The sequence below is a fragment of the Oncorhynchus gorbuscha genome, linkage group LG23, assembly GCF_021184085.1.
Source record: "Oncorhynchus gorbuscha isolate QuinsamMale2020 ecotype Even-year linkage group LG23, OgorEven_v1.0, whole genome shotgun sequence".
Classification (NCBI taxonomy): Eukaryota; Metazoa; Chordata; class Actinopteri; order Salmoniformes; family Salmonidae; genus Oncorhynchus; species Oncorhynchus gorbuscha.
In genome coordinates, this window is record NC_060195.1 from 34,504,454 (window position 1) to 34,524,339 (window position 19,886).

At 46.2% G+C, this 19,886-nt stretch overlaps 1 protein-coding gene across 6 annotated transcripts in view; it reads left to right on the top strand.

The window, feature by feature from the left end:
* LOC124011070 (disks large homolog 3-like) overlaps positions 1–19,886 on the top strand; it is a 174,922-nt gene that overhangs the window by 45,222 nt on the left and 109,814 nt on the right. For 2 of the 6 annotated variants that reach the window (XM_046324043.1, XM_046324047.1), the window contains exon 1: positions 9,783–10,965. The exons of 2 other annotated variants lie outside the window; for them this stretch is intronic. In XM_046324043.1, the coding sequence (XP_046179999.1) occupies positions 10,594–10,965 (372 nt within the window). In that variant the 5' untranslated portion in view covers positions 9,783–10,593. Of the gene's footprint in view, positions 1–9,700; positions 10,966–19,886 lie in introns of those variants that run through there. 2 more of the 6 variants (XM_046324048.1, XM_046324045.1) reach the window with 2 other exon arrangements.

The window sequence follows — 19,886 nt, forward strand, 5'->3', positions numbered from 1 at the left end:
GAGCGCACGGGCACATACCAGAGTGGGCACACTCACTATATAACGCAACATTTTGTTGTGAGAAAACCAGCAGTAGAGTTGAAAATGCGATGGAAACCTGTTTAACGTTTTTCACCGCAAAATGTATTTTTATGTGCCCTATGTCATCATGCACGGTCTCAAGTCAATTTGATGGAAACACTTCTCTGGTGGGAAAATGTGCATGTTGTTTTCATGCCGATTTTAGGATATTCACATTAAAATCTGTCGCCAATTGGACGGAAATCTAGTTTATGATATCCCTCTCAGCATGAAACATGACATACTGTAAACAATCTTTATAGATGTGTTCCATCTCAGTACAAACGCTCCTCTGTGTGAGTGGTTTGTAGACATCCTACTTGACTCTTGTAAACTAAGGAGGATCCTGACCACTGGTTTGACAGTGCAGCTGTGGTAACAACACAGTGAACACATTTAGCTTTGAGAAATTACCCTCTGAGCAGAGGCATCTGTTCCTCAGCGTGTGAACGGGACTGCACTGGAATATGGACCCACTCTTAGGATAGTATACTGCTATATGCACTATTCCCAGGCTTCAAGGGCCAGTAAAACATTTGATCAGAATGACTGTATATACAATGCATCCATGTCAGTCAGTCATAATAATCTTAAAGGCACATCCTTGCTACCGAATATATCCCTGTTCCTCTCTCTCTCTCTCTCTCTCTCTCTCTCTCTCTCTCTCTCTCTCTCTCTCTCTCTCTCTCTCTCTCTCTCTCTCTCTCTCTCTCTCTCTCTCTCTCTCTCTCTCTCTCTCTCTCTCTCTCTCTCTCTCTCTCTCTCTCTCTCTCTCTCTCATATTCCATCTCCCTGTCCTGCTTACACAGAGAGTACTGGTCATTGATTGGTTCTAAGGAGAACTAGCAAAATGTTTTATATTTCATATTATATAATCTTTAAAGGAATAGGATTCTTTTCCCCAGATGTACTACAAACGCCCACATGCACACACGCACGCACGCACGCACGCACGCACGCACGCACGCACGCACGCACGCACGCACGCACACACACACACACACACACACACACACACACACACACACACACACACACACACACACACACACACACACACACACACACACACACACACACACCATATTCATACATGTTCATACAGTGCAGGCAATCTCTGTTTCTTTGCTGCTCTTCTCCATCTCTCCTGCCTGTACTGTATCCATCTATTTTCATTCCCTCTGTCATATTGTGCCTTTTATACTGCAAACGCCCTCACTGCATACCGCTGGACCGTAAATAAGATGCAGGCGATGGGTAAGAGAGACATAGAGACAAGAGAGGCAGAGGGAGGATGGTTCCAACATGTGCTCGGTCATGTGTGCCGTGATGGATATGCTTGCACCTCCTTCAAGCAGCGCCTTCAAGCACCTCTTTCAAGCAGCGCCTTCAAGCACCTCCTTCAAGCAGCGCCTTCAAGAACCTCCTTCAAGCAGCCCCTTCAAGCAGCGCCTTCAAGCAGCGCCTTCAAGCACCTCCTTCAAGCAGCACCTTCAAGCAGCGCCTTCAAGCAGCGCCTTCAAACACGTCCTTCAAGCAGCGCCTTCAAGTAGTGATTGGCTTTGACAAAAGTTGTGACTATGTCTTCGTAACTGAGATGGGCGTTCTCAGTGGCACCTCTCACTCCGTTAAAAATGTAAACGTTCCCCCTTCTTTCTGCTCCTCTTGCAGAATCTCCAGAAGTTATAGGAATAGAATATCACGATAATGAAGTGAGTTACTGTTGCATGTAATTAAGTGTGGCTGAGCCTGCTGTTTGTGCCTCCGGGCAGGGCTGCAGTAGCTGTGTACTGGCTGTAAGCACTCACTTAGACACACACACACACGCATACACTCGTCTACTCTTAAGATATGTCCCCAGACACACACCAAGGTGCATAAACACATACATATATCCTTCCTGTACACACTAAGACAGTGATTCCCAACCTTTTTTGGTTATTGTACCCCGAATCACATTTTGCTCTATCTGTAAATCCCACAAAGTACCCCCTCCAAAGTACCCCCTTTACCAGTAGGCTTATGGTCTCATGAGTCTTCTCAAGTACCCCCTGTGGATAGGCCATGTACCTCCAGGGTACCCCCAGTACCTCCTGTGGATAGGCCAAGTACCTCCAGGATACCCCCAGTACCCCCTGTGGATAGGCCAAGTACCTCCAGTACCCCCTGTGGATAGGCCAAGTGCCTCCAGGGGTCCTAGTAGCCCAGTTTGGGAACCAGTGCTCTAAGGTACTCTCTTCATAGATAGTTTCTCTCTTTCTCACAACTCAGACACTGTATATATACTCTCTTCCCCCACACACCCAGGTCTATCTCACCACCACATTGAATGAATAATGTACATATACAGGTCTTTAATGCAGATACTGTAACACACACACACACACACACACACACACACACACACACACACACACACACACACACACACACACACACACACACACACACACACACACACACACACACACACACACACACACACACACACACACACACACACACACACACACACACACACACACACACACAGATGGATGGAGCTCTTACAAACACTTACACTTATAAGCTTGCATAAGTAGTACACTGGCAGTCATCACTGACTAAAAAATGTAACCACACACATAAATACATGTCCATCCATACTCTTCCTCACCGTCTCTCTTCTACATTCTCAGTCCCTCTCTCCCTCTCTCTCTTCCTCCACCCACTCGAAAGCCCAAGCGTGTAATCTTGTTGGTTGCGTACACATGTGTTGATGTCATCATTGTGAACATGTGAGATATTTCCCCCATGGTTCTTTAGTGTACCATGGAGTCTTAGATACGAAACAGCATTGTTTTCTAATAGATATAGTAGTCTCTCCTTGTCAGTACAGGGCTCTGGTCATCATACTATGTTTGATCTCGGGGTGTTTAGTAATACGTGATTCAATATTGTTCCAGGCTTGCTGAAAATGAAATACATTGGTATAGGTAGAAGAGGGAGGGATCTATAATAGGGATTCAGAGGCACCCTTTATTACAAGGCAAAGCCCTATAATGGTAATAGATTTTTGTATCATAACCCCTATAATTCTTTTTGATAATATACCATTTGTAACAGGATTGTCATGTGAATGTGAGGCGCAACAACACCTGTTTCATTGTTGCATCGCGTCTAGATGTTCAGCGCCACAGCATGACGTTAGCCCTGAGGGTGTCAATCAATGGCCCAAGACAACAAAGCTCCTATCATTGAACCAGAGATGACCATAGAAGCCCAGGGACCGGTCCCAGGAACAGGGCTGTAAATTGGAGGTTGTCTGTTGGATTTTGGCTGCATTGCAACCAGGGAATACATGGATTTCGAATAGCAGAGGTTATGATCTGGCCTATCTTTTACCCCCAAAACACAGTTCACACATATGAAGGAGACACATGTGACTACGTAATAGCCCTTTCGTGTGTGAGGGAGTGTCTTTCCTCCCTATGCAGTGAACGGTGTGGTTTACTAGTCAACATTTTGGACACCAACTCATTCAAGAGTTTTTCTTTATTTTCATTATTTTATACATTATAGAATAATAGTGAAGACATCAAAAAAATATTAAATAACACATATGGAATCGTAGTAACCAGATAATTGTAAAACAAATCAAAATATATTTTTGATTTTAGATTCTTCAAAGTAGCCACCCTTTGTTTTGATGACAGTGTTGCACACTCTTGGCATTCTCTCAACCAGCTTCACCTGGAATGCTTTTCCAACAGTCTTGAAGGAGTTCCCACATACGCTGAGGACTTGTTGGTTGCTTTTCCTTCACTCTGCGGTCAAACTCATCCCAAACCATCTCTATTGGGTTGAAGTCAGATGATTGTGGAGGCCAGGTCATCTGATGCAGCACTCCATCACTCTCCTTCTTGGTCAAATGGCCCGTACACAGCCTGGAGGTGTGTTGGGTCATTGTCCTGTTGAAAAATAAATGATAGTCCCACTAAGCGCTGAGTGTTCACCTACTCTGCGTCTCACAAAGACATGGTGATTGGAACCAAAAATGTCATATTTGGACTCATCAGACCAAAGGACAGATTTCCACCGGTCTAATGTCCATTGCTCATGTTTCTTTGCCCAAGCAAGACTCTTTTGTCATGTTTTGTCTTATATCATCTTGTCATTTTGCTTTTCCTTCTGTTCGTTTCCCCCTGCTGGTCTTATTAGGTTCGTTCCCTTTTTCTATCCCTCTCTCTCCCCCCTCCCTCTCTCTCCTCTCTCTATCGTTCCATTCCTGCTCCCAGCTGTTCCTATTCCCCTAATCATCATTTAGTCTTCCCACACCTGTTCCCGATCCTTTCCCCTGATTAGAGTCCCTATTTATTCCTTTGTGTTCCGTTCCTGTCCCGTCGGTTCCTTGTTTTGTATTCACCATGCTGTGATTGTGTTTCGCCCTGTCCTGTCGTGTTTTTTGCCTTCATCAGATGCTGCGTGTGAGCAGGTGTCTCTGTCTACTACGGCCTGCGCCTACCCGAAGCGACCTGCAGTCTGTGGCCGCTTCTCTTGTCATTCCCCTCTACAGACTAGAGGATTTCTGTTATTCCCTGTTTGGACTTGAATAAACTCTGTTTCTGTTATGTCGCTTTTGGGTCCTCTATCACCTGCATGACAGAAGGAACCGACCAAGTAATGGACCCAGCGACTTCAGACGCTCGTTACACTGCCGTCGAGATCCAAGGAGCCATGCTCGGCAGACACGAGCAGGAATTGTCTGCTGCTCGCCATGCCGTGGAGAACCTGGCCGCTCAGGTTTCCGACCTCTCTGGACAGTTCCAGAGTCTACGTCTCGTGCCACCTGTTACTTCCTGGCCTGCCGAGCCTCCAGAACCTAGGGTTAATAACCCACCTTGCTACTCCGGGCAGCCCACTGAGTGCCGCTCCTTTCTCACGCAGTGTGAGATTGTGTTCTCTCTCCAACCCAACACATACTCTAGAGAGAGAGCTCGGGTTGCTTACGTCATTTCACTCCTTACTGGCCGGGCTCGAGAATGGGGCACAGCTATCTGGGAGGCAAGGGCTGATTGCTCTAACAAGTTCCAGAACTTTAAAGAGGAGATGATTCGGGTTTTTGACCGTTCAGTTTTTGGTAGGGAGGCTTCTAGGGCCCTGGCTTCCTTATGCCAAGGTGAACGGTCCATAACGGATTATTCTATTGAGTTTCGCACTCTTGCTGCCTCTAGTGAGTGGAACGAGCCGGCGCTGCTCGCTCGTTTTCTGGAGGGACTCCACGCAGTGGTTAAGGATGAGATTCTCTCCCGGGAGGTTCCTTCAGATGTGGACTCTTTGATTGCTCTCGCCATCCGCATAGAACGACGGGTAGATCTTCGTCACCGGGCTCGTGGAAGAGAGCTCGCATCAACGGTGTTTCCCTGCTCCGCATCGCAACCATCTCCCTCCTCTGGCTTTGAGACTGAGCCCATGCAGCTGGGAGGGATTCGCATCTCGACTAAGGAGAGGGAACGGAGGATCACCAACCGCCTGTGCCTCTATTGCGGAGTTGCTGGACATTTTGTTAATTCATGTCCAGTAAGAGGCCAGAGCCCATCAGTAAGCGGAGGGCTACTGGTGAGCGCTACTACTCTGGTCTCTTCATCTAGATCTTGTACTACTATGTCGGTCCATCTACGCTGGACCGGTTCGGGTGCTACATGCAGTGCCTTGATTGACTCTGGGGCTGAGGGTTGTTTCATGGACGAAGCATGGGTTCGGAAACATAACATTCCTTTCAGACCGTTAGACAAGCCTACGCCCATGTTTGCCTTAGATGGTAGTCCTCTTCCCAGTATCAGATTTGAGACACTACCTTTAACCCTCACAGTATCTGGTAACCACAGTGAGACTATTTCTTTTTTGATTTTCCGTTCACCGTTTACACCTGTTATTTTGGGTCATCCCTGGCTAGTATGTCATAATCCTTCTATTAATTGGTCTAGTAATTCTATCCTATCCTGGAACGTTTCTTGTCATGTGAAGTGTTTAATGTCTGCCATCCCTCCCGTTTCTTCTGTCCCTACTTCCCAGGAGGAACCTGGCGATTTGACAGGAGTGCCGGAGGAATATCATGATCTGCGCACGGTCTTCAGTCGGTCCCGAGCCAACTCCCTTCCTCCTCACCGGTCGTATGATTGTAGTATTGATCTCCTTCCGGGGACCACTCCTCCTCGAGGTAGACTATACTCTCTGTCGGCTCCCGAACGTAAGGCTCTCGAGGATTATTTGTCTGTGTCTCTTGGCGCCGGTACCATAGTGCCTTCTTCTTCTCCGGCCGGGCGGGGTTCTTTTTGTTAAGAAGAAGGACGGTACTCTGCTCCCCTGCGTGGATTATCGAGGGCTGAATGACATAACGGTTAAGAATCGTTATCCGCTTCCCCTTATGTCATCAGCCTTCGAGATTCTGCAGGGAGCCAGGTGCTTTACTAAGTTGGACCTTCGTAACGCTTACCATCTCGTGCGCATCAGAGAGGGGGACGAGTGGAAAACGGCGTTTAACACTCCGTTAGGGCATTTTGAGTACCGGGTTCTGCCGTTCGGTCTCGCCAATGCGCCAGCTGTTTTTCAGGCATTAGTTAATGATGTTCTGAGAGACATGCTGAACATTTTTGTTTTTGTCTATCTTGACGATATCCTGATTTTTTCTCCGTCACTCGAGATTCATGTTCAGCACGTTCGACGTGTTCTACAGCGCCTTTTAGAGAATTGTCTCTACGTAAAGGCTGAGAAGTGCTCTTTTCATGTCTCCTCCGTTACTTTTCTCGGTTCCGTTATTTCCGCTGAAGGCATTCAGATGGATTCCGCTAAGGTCCAAGCTGTCAGTGATTGGCCCGTTCCAAGGTCACGTGTCGAGTTGCAGCGCTTTTTAGGTTTCGCTAATTTCTATCGGCGTTTCATTCGTAATTTCGGTCAAGTTGCTGCCCCTCTCACAGCTCTTACTTCTGTCAAGACGTGTTTTAAGTGGTCCGGTTCCGCCCAGGGAGCTTTTGATCTTCTAAGAGAACGTTTTACGTCCGCTCCTATCCTCGTTACTCCTGACGTCACTAGACAATTCATTGTCGAGGTTGGCGCTTCAGAGGTAGGCGTGGGAGCCATTCTATCCCAGCGCTTCCAGTCTGACGATAAGGTTCATCCTTGCGCTTATTTTTCTCATCGCCTGTCGCCATCTGAGCGCAACTATGATGTGGGTAACCGTGAACTGCTCGCCATCCGCTTAGCCCTAGGCGAATGGCGACAGTGGTTGGAGGGGGCGACCGTTCCTTTTGTCGTTTGGACAGACCATAAGAACCTTGAGTACATCCGTTCTGCCAAACGACTTAATGCCCGTCAAGCTCGTTGGGCGTTGTTTTTCGCTCGTTTCGAGTTTGTGATTTCTTACCGTCCGGGTAGCAAGAACACCAAGCCTGATGCCTTATCCCGTCTGTTTAGTTCTTCTGTGGCTTCTACTGATCCCGAGGGATTCTTCCTTATGGGCGTGTTGTCGGGTTAACAGTCTGGGGAATTGAAAGACAGGTTAAGCAAGCACTCACGCACACTGCGTCGCCGCGCGCTTGTCCTAGTAACCTCCTTTTTCGTTCCTGTTTCCACTCGTCTGGCTGTTCTTCAGTGGGCTCACTCTGCCAAGTTAGCTGGTCATCCCGGTGTTCGAGGCACTCTTGCGTCTATTCGCCAGCGCTTTTGGTGGCCGACTCAGGAGCGTGACACGCGCCGTTTCGTGGCTGCGTGTTCAGACTGCGCGCAGAAGAAGTCTGGTAATTTTTTTTCTGCTTCTGCTCCTGGTCTTGCTGGGTCTCAGTCTGTTCCCTGCCATCGCTTCTCTCCTGTTCTTGTTCCTGCCCTTGCTGTGTCTCAGTCTGTCCCTAGTTCTCATTTTTTTTTTAGAGTAGTACCCTAGTTTCCCTTTTTATCGTTTTTCGTTACGGTCCTGAGGAGAGGAGTTGGGTTCTTTCTCGGGACGTGCTGGACCGTTTGATCTATGATTTCCTCCGTTGCCGCCAGTGTTCCTCCTCGAGAGCGCCAGGAGGCGCTCGGTGAGTGGGGGGGGTACTGTCATGTTTTGTCTTATATCATCTTGTCATTTTGCTTTTCCTTCTGTTCGTTTCCCCCTGCTGGTCTTATTAGGTTCGTTCCCTTTTTCTATCCCTCTCTCTCCCCCTCCCTCTCTCTCCTCTCTCTATCGTTCCATTCCTGCTCCCAGCTGTTCCTATTCCCCTAATCATCATTTAGTCTTCCCACACCTGTTCCCGATCCTTTCCCCTGATTAGAGTCCCTATTTATTCCTTTGTGTTCCGTTCCTGTCCCGTCGGTTCCTTGTTTTGTATTCACCATGCTGTGATTGTGTTTCGCCCTGTCCTGTCGTGTTTTTTGCCTTCATCAGATGCTGCGTGTGAGCAGGTGTCTCTGTCTACTACGGCCTGCGCCTACCCGAAGCGACCTGCAGTCTGTGGCCGCTTCTCTTGTCATTCCCCTCTACAGACTAGAGGATTTCTGTTATTCCCTGTTTGGACTTGAATAAACTCTGTTTCTGTTATGTCGCTTTTGGGTCCTCTATCACCTGCATGACATCTTTGTCTTGTTGGTGTCCTTTAGTAGGGGTTTCCTTGCAGAAATTTGACCATGAGGGGCGGCAGGGTAGCCTAGTGGTTAGAGCGTTGGACTAGTAACCGGAAGGTTGCAAGTTCAAATCCCCGAGCTGACAAGGTATAAATCTGTCGTTCTGCCCCTGAACAGGCAGTTAACCCACTGTTCCTAGGCCGTCATTGACAATGAGAATTTGTTCTTAACTGACTTGCCTAGTAAAATAAAGGTACATTTTTTTTTTAATGAAGCCCTGATTCACATAGTCTCCTCTGAACAGTTGATGTTGAGATGTGTCTGTTACCATGAACTCTGTGAAGCATTTATTTGAGCTGAAACCTGAGGTGCAGTTAACTCTAATGAACTTATACTCTGCAGCACAGTTAACTCTGGGTCTTCGTTTCCTGTGGCAGTCCTCATGAGAGCCAGTTTCATCATAGTGCTTGATGGTTTTTGAGACTGCACTTGAAGAAACTTTAAAAGTTCTTAACATTTTACAGATTGACTGACCTTCATGTCTTAAAGTAATGTGGGATTGTCATTTGTCTTTGCTTATTTGAGCTGTTCTTGCCATAATATGGACTTGGTCTTTTACCGAATAGGGCTATCTTCTGTACACCTACCTAACTGATTGGCTCCAACGCATTAAGAAGGAAAGAAATTCCACAAATTAACAAGGCACACCAGTTAATTGAAGTGCATTCCTGGTGACTACCTCATGAAGCTGGTTGAGAGAATTCCAAGGTGTGCAAAGTTGTCATCAAGGCAAAGGGTGGCTACTTTGAAGAATACATTTTGATTTGTTTAACACTTTTTTGGTTACTACATGATTCCATATGTGTTATTTCATAGTTTTGATGTCTTCACTATTATTCTACAATGTAGAAAATAGTAAAGGTAAAGAAAAAACATTGAATGAATAGGTGTGTCCAAACTTTAGACTGGTACTGTAGGTGGCGTGGCCCCTTTAAGAGCAGCCAGTGAAGCGCTCAGTCCTGTTGCTGCTGCTGCTGATGATGGCAGTGCTGCCAGTTGATTGGCTGTGGCTGTCAGGGCTGAGGTGCTGGAGGGATGCTCAGTCTCCCCCTCTCCGCCTCTCGCTCTTTTCTCTCTCCCTCTCGCTCTCTTTCTCTCCATCTCGCTTGCTCGCCTCCCTCTGTATAATCCACATCTAGGGCAAGCTGATTGAGAGCCAGTCCAGTGCTCAGCTCCTCTCTGCAGGCTGAGAAAAGAGAGAGAGAAAGACATAGAAACGCTGCTTCTCAACGCAGGAGGAAAAACGGGAGGAAGAAAACGGGTTTGGAAAAAGGGAAGAGAAATACCGAGGAAGATTTCATCTGAGGATATCATTTATACCTGTACATATTGTTTATATATATATATTTGTACACACGCATATAGATATTTATATACATATTTCTCTGTATATATCTGTGTATTTGTGCTTGTCTGTTTATACTAATATTTTTATATGTATTTGTGTGTGTGTGTGTAAATATATATAAACAAATTAATATATCTATGAATTTATATACATATCACTGTGAAACAAGAGCGGCGAGAGGAAAATGTACCATCGGGGCTGGTCTCTGATTGTGTGATCGTATACAATATTTTCAATATTCTTTTCTTTTATCTTCTACGTCAAGAGGAAGGAAGACTACGTACTCATTTTTTGTTTTCCTGTTGCTACTTCCACCTCCTCACTCTTTTTTTGTCATCTGAGGGGAATGAAGAGAGGAGAGTAACGGGATTTGGAGAAAAGGGGAAAATCTGTCGAATTGCTGTGATTAGTGTTATTTTCATCGGTATTAGTGCTCTGCGAGCCGATCGCAGCGTGCTGCGTGTGATCTGAGGAGGCAGCAGAGAGAAAGTGCCACACCACGCCGCTCAGCGCCAGCTCAGCGCCAGCCCAGCGCCAGCCCAGCCAGCATGCACAAACACCACCACTGCTGCAAGTGCCCAGAATGTTACGAGGTGACCCGCATGGCCGCCCTGCGCAGGATGGACGCTCCTCAGTACCAAGAATGGCAGGCCGAGCCCTATGGATACCCGGCCGGGTACGGGCCCGGAGGCGGGCAGACCTTACCCCAGCCTCCAGTCTCAGGGGGAGGAGGAGGCATGGGAGGAGGAGGGGGCACTCTGGGGAGAAGTAAGGGCAAGATGACGTCTGCCGGGGGTCCCGGAGGCCCAAACCCCAAGGGCCAATCCAAGGGCGGCACCAAGGTGAATGGCAACAATTCTGGTGGTCAAGCAGGTTGGTGGCCGGAGTGCACCTGTTCCAACCGGGAGTGGTACGACCAGGTAACTACCTCAACATCCTCAGCCGGCCTCATGGCCTTCTGTCCCACGCCTCTGGGAGCATAGGGATTAGGCAGATGGCCAGTGGGTGAATGGGATTTGATACCAGGTTGCTGGGTTGGAACAGACACGAGTGTGTACATCTTTAGAGGTGCTCATCTGTCTTGGTGGAGCCTGTTGTACTGTGGTGTGGTAGCCGGCGCTGATGCCTCATATTCACTCCTTCATCCCAGCCTTCTGCTCTAATACAGATTCTCTGTTCATCTGGTCATTCTCATTCATTCATTTAGGGAGTAGTGGGCTGTTTGCTATACATTGTTCAACTATACAGAACAGGCCGACTATTCTCCATTCACTTCATCATAAGAATGTAATGCCTTACATAAAGGTCAGATGGGATTGAAATTGCTTATTTGTTTGATTTCATCTAAGGCCTACGTTAACATTACTACAGCCACAGTGTAGAGGCCATAGAGAGATTTGCGTTGAAAGCTAAATGATGCTGAATCCAGCTCATTACACTGAAATGTAGACAGACATTTGTCTCTATCGGCCCGTTCCAAAAAAAAAAAAAAAAACATTTTGCCTGACACGAACACCCCATATGTGATGCATGTTTCTCACAGATTAACTAATGAAAGGGTTATCTCTCATCAGGCAGATTTTCAGTAGGAAGGGGGAGAGGAGGTGGAGAGAGGAGAGAAGGAAGAGCTCCATTAAGATGTCTTATGTCTGTACGCGGCTAGTTATTCCTTATAAAATGTTCATTTGTCCTGAGGTGGAGGGTTGGATAAAAGCAGACTGACGAAAGGGAAGAAGCATCCATCCTACTGGGTGAATGTGATACTTAACTAGGACCATCTAAACCTGCACGTTTCATATTCTCCATTTAACATTTCCTTCATTTTCCCGGGGCCTCTATCATCTCAGTCTAGACATATCGCTTTTGACTAAAGCTAGGAAGTCAGTGTGCGTTTGTTTGTGTATTTGAACAAAGAGCATCGAATGGCAGGAGAGTGAGAGAGTGAGAAACATCATGGGGGTAAAATGGAGGCTGAAATCTCACTGGCAATGTTGGAGAAATGAACTGAACACAGAGCACAGATGAACAGCAACCTGACTGATATCACTAGCTAGCCTTCCTCTACAACAGGGATGGGGTCACAAAAAACATCTGAATCCGATGATGAGGGGCCACAATTCATATTTTTTTTAAGCTAGTTTGCTGAAATGTTACACATCTTGTCATGGAGCAGAGAGAATATTTAGCAATTTTATAACTACTTTCATACACATTATTTTGTTCATGCAATTCTACTCATTTGGCCATGGGGTGGGGAGAAAAATTAGCAGTTTCACAGCTAATTTCTTGCAATTCTACACATTCTACCATAGGGTGGAGAGACATGTTTGCAGTTTTTACTATGATATCTGAATGAGACTGGTTAACAAAAAGAAAGGGGGGCCACCGGGCTCAAATTCGACATTACTACAAGTTTAGATAGCTGTCCGCTAGACTAATTCACCAATCTTTAAAAATCTAGCTGACATGGGCTAATTAAGTGACTGTCAGCGACTGACATAACGAGAGAAAAACTGCTGACCCGTAACTGAAATTGCACTTGGTGTATTCTACTATTCTATCTCGCAACGGTAAATTGAGATCCCGACTGAGTCCCCTCCCCTCTGATAGATTTTTTAGGGGTGAAAGATGCCCATCCCTGCTCTACAACAACCGTGGAGGGAGAGGTTTGAACTGTAGGAGAAACAGAGAAGTAGTCCAGGATTTGCTGCACCCTTGACATAATAGTACCGTGATGATCATCTACAGTATTCTAGCCGGTCCTCATCCAATCAGACAGACTTCACTTAATACATAATAATAATACATGCCATTTAGCAGACGCTTTTATCCAAAGCGACTTACAGTCATGTGTGCATACATTCTCTCACACGTTTAAAATCTCGCAGCAGTTTTGATCACGTAAGCATTTTTCGTGGCTACTATTTATTTACCATCATCAGTACAAATGTCCTCCTGCCAACTGCTCGTTCCCTGCGTACATTGAATGTCCCGATTTCAAATTAATTGGAGCCAATATCTCATGTGAGGTGTTTTCGGTCGCTCGTTCATTTATGTGGCGGCTTGTTAATTCATGCAAAGGAGGGTGGGTTATTTACAGCATGCATCATGCATTAGCCACAGCCTTTACAGCATGCATTAGCCACAGCCTTTACAGCATGCATTAGCCACAGCCTTTACAGCATGCATTAGCCACAGCCTTTACAGCATGCATTAGCCACAGCCTTTACAGCATGCATTAGCCACAGCCTCTGATAGATGAAATCAGTGGAGGTAAAAATGATTGGTCCTGTTCCTCTTCTGTCATCCTGTCAGAGGATCTTTGGGATGGTTCATACTGCACATAATGTAGCCCAGGCAGTTACACATTATCACACATCTGTGTTAGGAGGTAGTCTGGGTTTTACATAGAAACGTTTAAACGTGTGTCAAATACAGCATACGAATCCAAACAGTGATAATCTGCCATGTAACCGACACAACAGAACTGGAAACACAGAGAATAAGAGAATAAGTGGTGATAGTAGAGGTGAAATGTCGTAAAGAAAAGAGAGAAATAAGCCAATAAAGGTGGCCGACATGGAAATGGGGAGGGGTTATGTGTGTGTGAGTGTGAGAGAGAGAGAGAGAGAGAGAGAGAGAGAGAGAGAGAGAGAGAGAGAGAGAGAGAGAGAGAGAGAGAGAGAGAGAGAGAGAGAGAGAGAGAGAGAGAGAGGGGCCTCTTTGTCTTTAGTACAGCATCAACATACAGTAGCACCATCCTCCCTGCTTGTCGTGGCCGCCCACAACACAGAGCATGGCCTTGGATGGACCCTGTAGCCTCTGTTCTCTTCGGTCCCCCTCCCCCTTGCAGAACTCACAAGACACAACCACTCAACCACTGATCTTAATGATACATGCATTTCTTTGAATATTTTTGGGAGACTGAAATAGTTGTTAGTAGTCATCTGACATAATCTCTCAAAGGTAATACATGATTACAGTCGGGTAACCTATTTTCATATCATATATTTGTTCCAAGATCTTGTTCCAAACCAAACAAAGTGCAGTATATTGCAATATATTGCAGTATATTACCTTCCCTCCCCACCATATCTCCTATAAAGCAAGATAATGGTCTATTGTCAGGGGGTTGGTTAGGTAATTATGGATGGATGTTCATGAAGCCAGTTGGGATTAAAAGGAGCATTTCCTTTAAACAAGAGCAGTTGAATTTCCATCTGAGAGATGAGGAGACTGGCCTAATGGGGGGGGCTTCACTCAGAACGCTCCGTCCCCCCCCCAGGCTCCAATCTGTCTGTGTGTGCTTTCCAGCTCTGTGGCTATGATTAGCTTTAAATGTTAATTGGATTTTACTTTATTTATTACGAGCAAGATATTAAATATTTTCCAAACTGCTCTCCAAATCCCCCATGATCCGTTGTGGGTCTATTGTTTACCTGATGATTGGTGCTCTGTGGATGTACAGGATCATTGTAATGCATGGGTATTGGGTGGGCTTACCTCATTAACACTCCCATAGGTGGTCTCCTGTCGAGAGCCTTTAGGGTCAGATCAGAAATGTCCCTTTGCCTCGATAGTTCTGAGTTTGGATCGCTCTTCAATATCTCCATTTTAGACGATCCAACCACCAACTGCGTCTAGTTGAATAGGAAAGGAACAGTAATTAACAGGTGGACCCATGTTTGTGCTTTTGATTGTCTTTCTTTGATACTTATTAAATCCACATATCTGTGTGTTTGTATGATACCACATTTAATGCAGTATGTGTAGATAAAGCCATTTGATTTTGTGTGTTGTTGTGTTTGTACATCCATGTGAAGATTTGGTCCATTTTTGATGTCATTTGCCAGGCCTATAACAGGGGCCCCAGCCCAGGGGCTATTACAGGAGAGGATTTCCAAAGGCTTTTTTTTACCCAAATGTCTTAAGCTCAGACCCCTACCGTGACATAGACAGCCTCCATCTGAACGCAGCAATATTCTCATCAGCTCAAGAGGGATTTATCTCTGAGCTGATCTCAAAATGGGGAGCAAGGAGGAGGTGATGTTGGCTCGAAAGGCTACGGCTACACTAGACTGGGACTGGAGCATTGTAGCATCCTTATTACAGGAACACGCAATAAGGACCAGCTGTATGGCCTTTCATTACATATATGCTGAGATCCGTACACCCTGGCCATTGTTACAGATGTATCCTTCATGGTTGTCTTTTAAGTATCTTTGTCAAGGTGGAGGGGTCATTTGCATATATAGCATGTAACGTTACACGCCAGCTATTATTCCTCTCTCAGACGGGGAAGATATGTCCCATCTATATGACATATGTCAGCAGATATCCAGAGTACCATGTTGTCACTGGGGCCTCTGCAGTGGGCTGCTCTCTGGGCTGGTCTCCATGGAGGAGAGGAAAGGAGAGGAGAGGAGAGAGGGGATGATAGGAAAGGAGAGGAGAGAAAGAACATGGTATGGGATGGAAGGGAGATGATGGGAGGGAAGAGGAGAGGAGAGCAGATGAGAAGAGAGCAGAGGAGAGGAGAGGAGAGGAGAGGAGAGGAGAGGAGAGGAGAGGAGAGGAGAGGAGAGGAGAGGAGAGGAGAGGAGAGGAGAGGAGAGGAGAGAAAGAAGAGGATGGGGTAGGATGGAAGGGAGATGATGGGAGGGAAGAGGAGAGGAGAGGGGAGGAGATAAAGAAGAGGATGGGGTAGGATGGAAGGGAAATGATGGGAGGGAAGAGGAGAGCAGAGGAGAAGAGAGCAGAGCAGAGGAGAGGGGAGGAGAGAAAGAAGAGGATGGGTAGGATGGAAGGGAGATTATGGGAGGGAAGAGGAGAGCAGAGGAGAAGAGAGCAGAGGAGAGGGGAGGAGAGAAAGAAGAGGATGGGGTAGGATGGGAGGGAAGAGGATAGCAGAGGAGAAGAGGGGGTTGGTTAGTTGGTTTTCGCTATTTGTCTGGCCTGAGATGTGACCCCTGGGACATGTAAAGTCAGTAATAATGCATAGCTTTCTAACAGTACATCTGGAAGGTTACTGAGAGCCGTAAGAATCAGGAGTAGCTAGGTTCCTGGTGGTGAAGCCTGTCTGTCAGTGAGTGGAGTGAATTGGTGAGATGCTGCCTCTCCTTTTGACAGAGACAGGGGTGGCAGACAGAGAGTGTTGATCACAGCCCGCCCCAGACAGAGATGGGGTTAGGGTAGATCCCAGAGGGCCCCCCATCCTCCATCCTCCCTGAACGTTATCTCTGGTGACTCTAAAAGGCCAGACAGCTTGGCATCCGGAGAATGATGTCATTTGAAATGTTGTGCGTGTCTGTACAAAAGGGGGGTATGAACAAGGAAGAAACAGGGATGGATGGAGGTCTACACGCTTGTTTCAAAACAGAGCTCTGTGTGCCTGTTTCTGACTAATCACTGGGGCTGAGTGCTGGATGGATGCTCAGGGGTTACAGAACTGGATGTTCAAAGTCTGCTTGATATCAGACAGTGTGGGATGTTCTGTGCTTGGTTTGATAGTTATTGGAATACATGTACTGTAGGCCTACACACTTTTGTGTTACTCGTAGCTTTTACGAAATGCAATTGCTACATAGTGCTACGTTATAGATGAGACTCATGGGATCTCAGCCGTGAACATTTTGACATGATACAACATAGAACAGTAGGTCTGTCGCTTTCTCTTTGTGCACATGAAGCTGGATTTGGGTAAACAAATTGGTATTGTATAACCTCCATGCCAAGATGGCCAGCAGTGGCCCTGCCCTGTGAGATGGGGAAGAGGAGAGGAGGGGATGGGAGAGGAGACGTCCAGCTAGCTGATGTGGTCCAGTGTAACACAGTTACGCCATAATCATATTAGCTCTGACAATCTGCTAGTCTGGTTAACAGCCACGAGACTTTCTACCCCTGTAAGTAATTGCTATGTTGTCTGACTTGCCTGTTAGCGGCTGGCTGCACACTGATGCTCACTTGCAGTATCAATTGTCATTTTACAAGGACTTATTGCCTGTGGACACTGCCTGTCCAATACTGTATTTATCCATCAATATGTCTCCCCTCTTTGTCTCTTACGATCTCTCCCACACACACACACACACACACACACACACACACACACACACACACACACACACACACACACACACACACACACACACACACACACACACACACACACACACACACACACACACACACACACACACACACACACACACGGCAGCACGGTGAATCACTACAAATGCACTATGAAACAGAGGGCAGAAGGTGTACTGCAATATTAATGTGCACTTTTACAAAAGTCGAACTTTTTCAACTTTTTGTTTGCAGCTTAATCTCTGAACGGCAGGCAGGTGTGTTGGTCTAACTATGACACTGGACTGGAGCGGTCTAACCTCACCTCCCATACCTCCTGTAAAACCTGCTGCCTTTTCACATCATTCACAGAGAGGTGGACCTGCTTTGTTTCAACGTTAGGCTTACTGTAAATATACATATTGTACTCAGCATATAGTACAAATATGCTTCTCAGATGCAACCAAACCATCATGAAAACATAGAGATCTTGTGGAGTCCTTTATAAAAACATATACTGCAGAATTTGAGTAACGTGTTTATTGGGCTGCTTGTACAGTATGTGTACACAGCTGTGTCTGCTTTCTATGCTGTTTGTCAGAGACCCGGCCTGGGCCCAACCCTCTGCCTCTCCCAGCCAGCCAATCAGACAGGGACGATAGGAGCGAGGGGAAGGGCTGTTTGTTTGCTTGCCTGCTTTGTTTTATTTCGCTGTTTTTGCTAATCACAGTAGCGACTGGCCTAGAAAACGGGACCGTACTTCCTGATTCAGCAATGGAACCATCGTTCCCTTGTTCTGACAGGAAGACAAAAGAGAAGGAATAGGCCTTTTATTGGGTGATGATGGGGGACATGGTCACGCCCCCTACGGCTGTAACTAATGATGAATACTAAAGGATATGTACAGAAAACAGTGCTGTAGGATTTATGTAGGCTACTTCTACAGTCTTATCCTATTTCTCTTGGCTGTGTATGCTTCAGATTGCAACACTAACATCCTGGCCAGAGCGTACTAGAACACCCCCACGCTGCCACAGAATCTGCATGCATCACAATCGATAACGCTGAAGAGTGGGCCTATCCCCAAACCTTCTGACTCCAGTTCTTTTTTTGTGGGTGTCCGTGGGTGCTTTCAACAGCCCCCGCGCTATTGTTCCATGGCTCGCAATTTTAGAAACGCAGCTCTGGCTCCAGTGGATGCATGTACTGTGTTGTGCAGGCTCTGGTCCACGCCACTACGTCTAGAATGTTGTAGCAGTACGGTGTCGCTTGGTTCATCTGAGCATTGACGGGATGCTGTTATTCATGCAGTATCGTGAGGTGTTTAGCTGCTGAAGGAAGACTAGCTACTAAAGCTGAAGAGCTGAAATGCACAGATTTAGACGTCTTCCATTTTCTGGAGAGTTGTGTCTTGTGAGGAGGACATTTGGCGATGCAGACAATGCGTCTCTTCCCATGTGTAGCGTAGTCACACTGAGTGCCATCCCCATAATGCATTATCCAAGCAGCCCTTTAGCCATTTGCTCTGCTGGCCTCTACATTTTTTTCCTTCCGTTTTTCTTTATTTCTGTCATCCTCCTCTGCCGTCTGTCTTTCTTATACATTGTCAGAATCAAAAGTTCCATTTCAGGGTGTCGACTAGCTACATAGTGAGGGTATGTTGCAGCAGGCTGCTTCAGCTCTGTGCGTCTGTATAATTAGCACAGCTTTTCTCTGCCGTTTTAAGAGGATGTGCTCAAGCTGCCGTTTCATTAAAATACAGCCGCTATGCCTTTAAAACAATCACGTCTTTAATCTTTGAATACAGCCTTTTCTCCTTTCGAAATGAGGCCTTGACCAAATGTAATACATTAAAGGAAATGTTGAAGGTTGATCCGTGGTTGAAATACGTGGATTACTTTTGACAAACCTATCAATGAAACTGTGGAAAGATCTTTCTGAACCTGCTGTTCATTGCACATATGTTTAACATAGCGCAATTGGTCTGGAATTATTCATGTTTTCAATGCCATTCCTGTAGTCTGTCTTATTCGTTTACATTGCTCTTTCTATTGGTCTTAGTCCATGTGTCTCTGAAAAATCAGCTGGCTCCTAAAGGGATGGACACAGTACAAGCACCATATAGATGCATATGTTTGTCTGCCACTGCATTCTCCCTCCATCCCGCTCTCCCTTCTCCTCCCCAGTAAAAAGACAGGATGAGTGAGAGGGTGACTCATGTTATCCAAACATTTGTCTATGCTAGAGCACAGACCACATAATATCCTTTAACAGGCCCTTGGTTCATTATCAGTCATTATTGCCTAGTGGATATATACTGTGTCTGCCCATTGACCTTAATGTGCTCAAGATAGTGTATCTCTCTCTCCCCTCCTCTCTCTCTCTCTCTCTGGGAAATGGAGACAGATATCCCAGCCTAGAGACAGAGAGGGCGAGAGAGATAAAGACAGAAAGAGAGAGCACAACCCTACCCGTTCCTGGTTACAAACAATACAAACAATCCCGTCTTAATATCCTACTTCTCATAGCACTGTAGATGGGGTACACCGGCCTTGACATAGCTTATTCTGGATGTATTACATCTCTCCCTCTGTTCATCTAGGGTGTCTGTGGATATGCCATATTTGAGTGGAGGTTGGATGTCTGTCTGTGTCTGGTCTACACTGTATGATTGCATTGTTGTCCCTCAGGTAGGCAGCTCTCTCCCTCATATTTCCTTTCCTCCCCTGGATTTCCATTAGTTCTGTAGTATGGGTGTATTTTACTGTGTTCA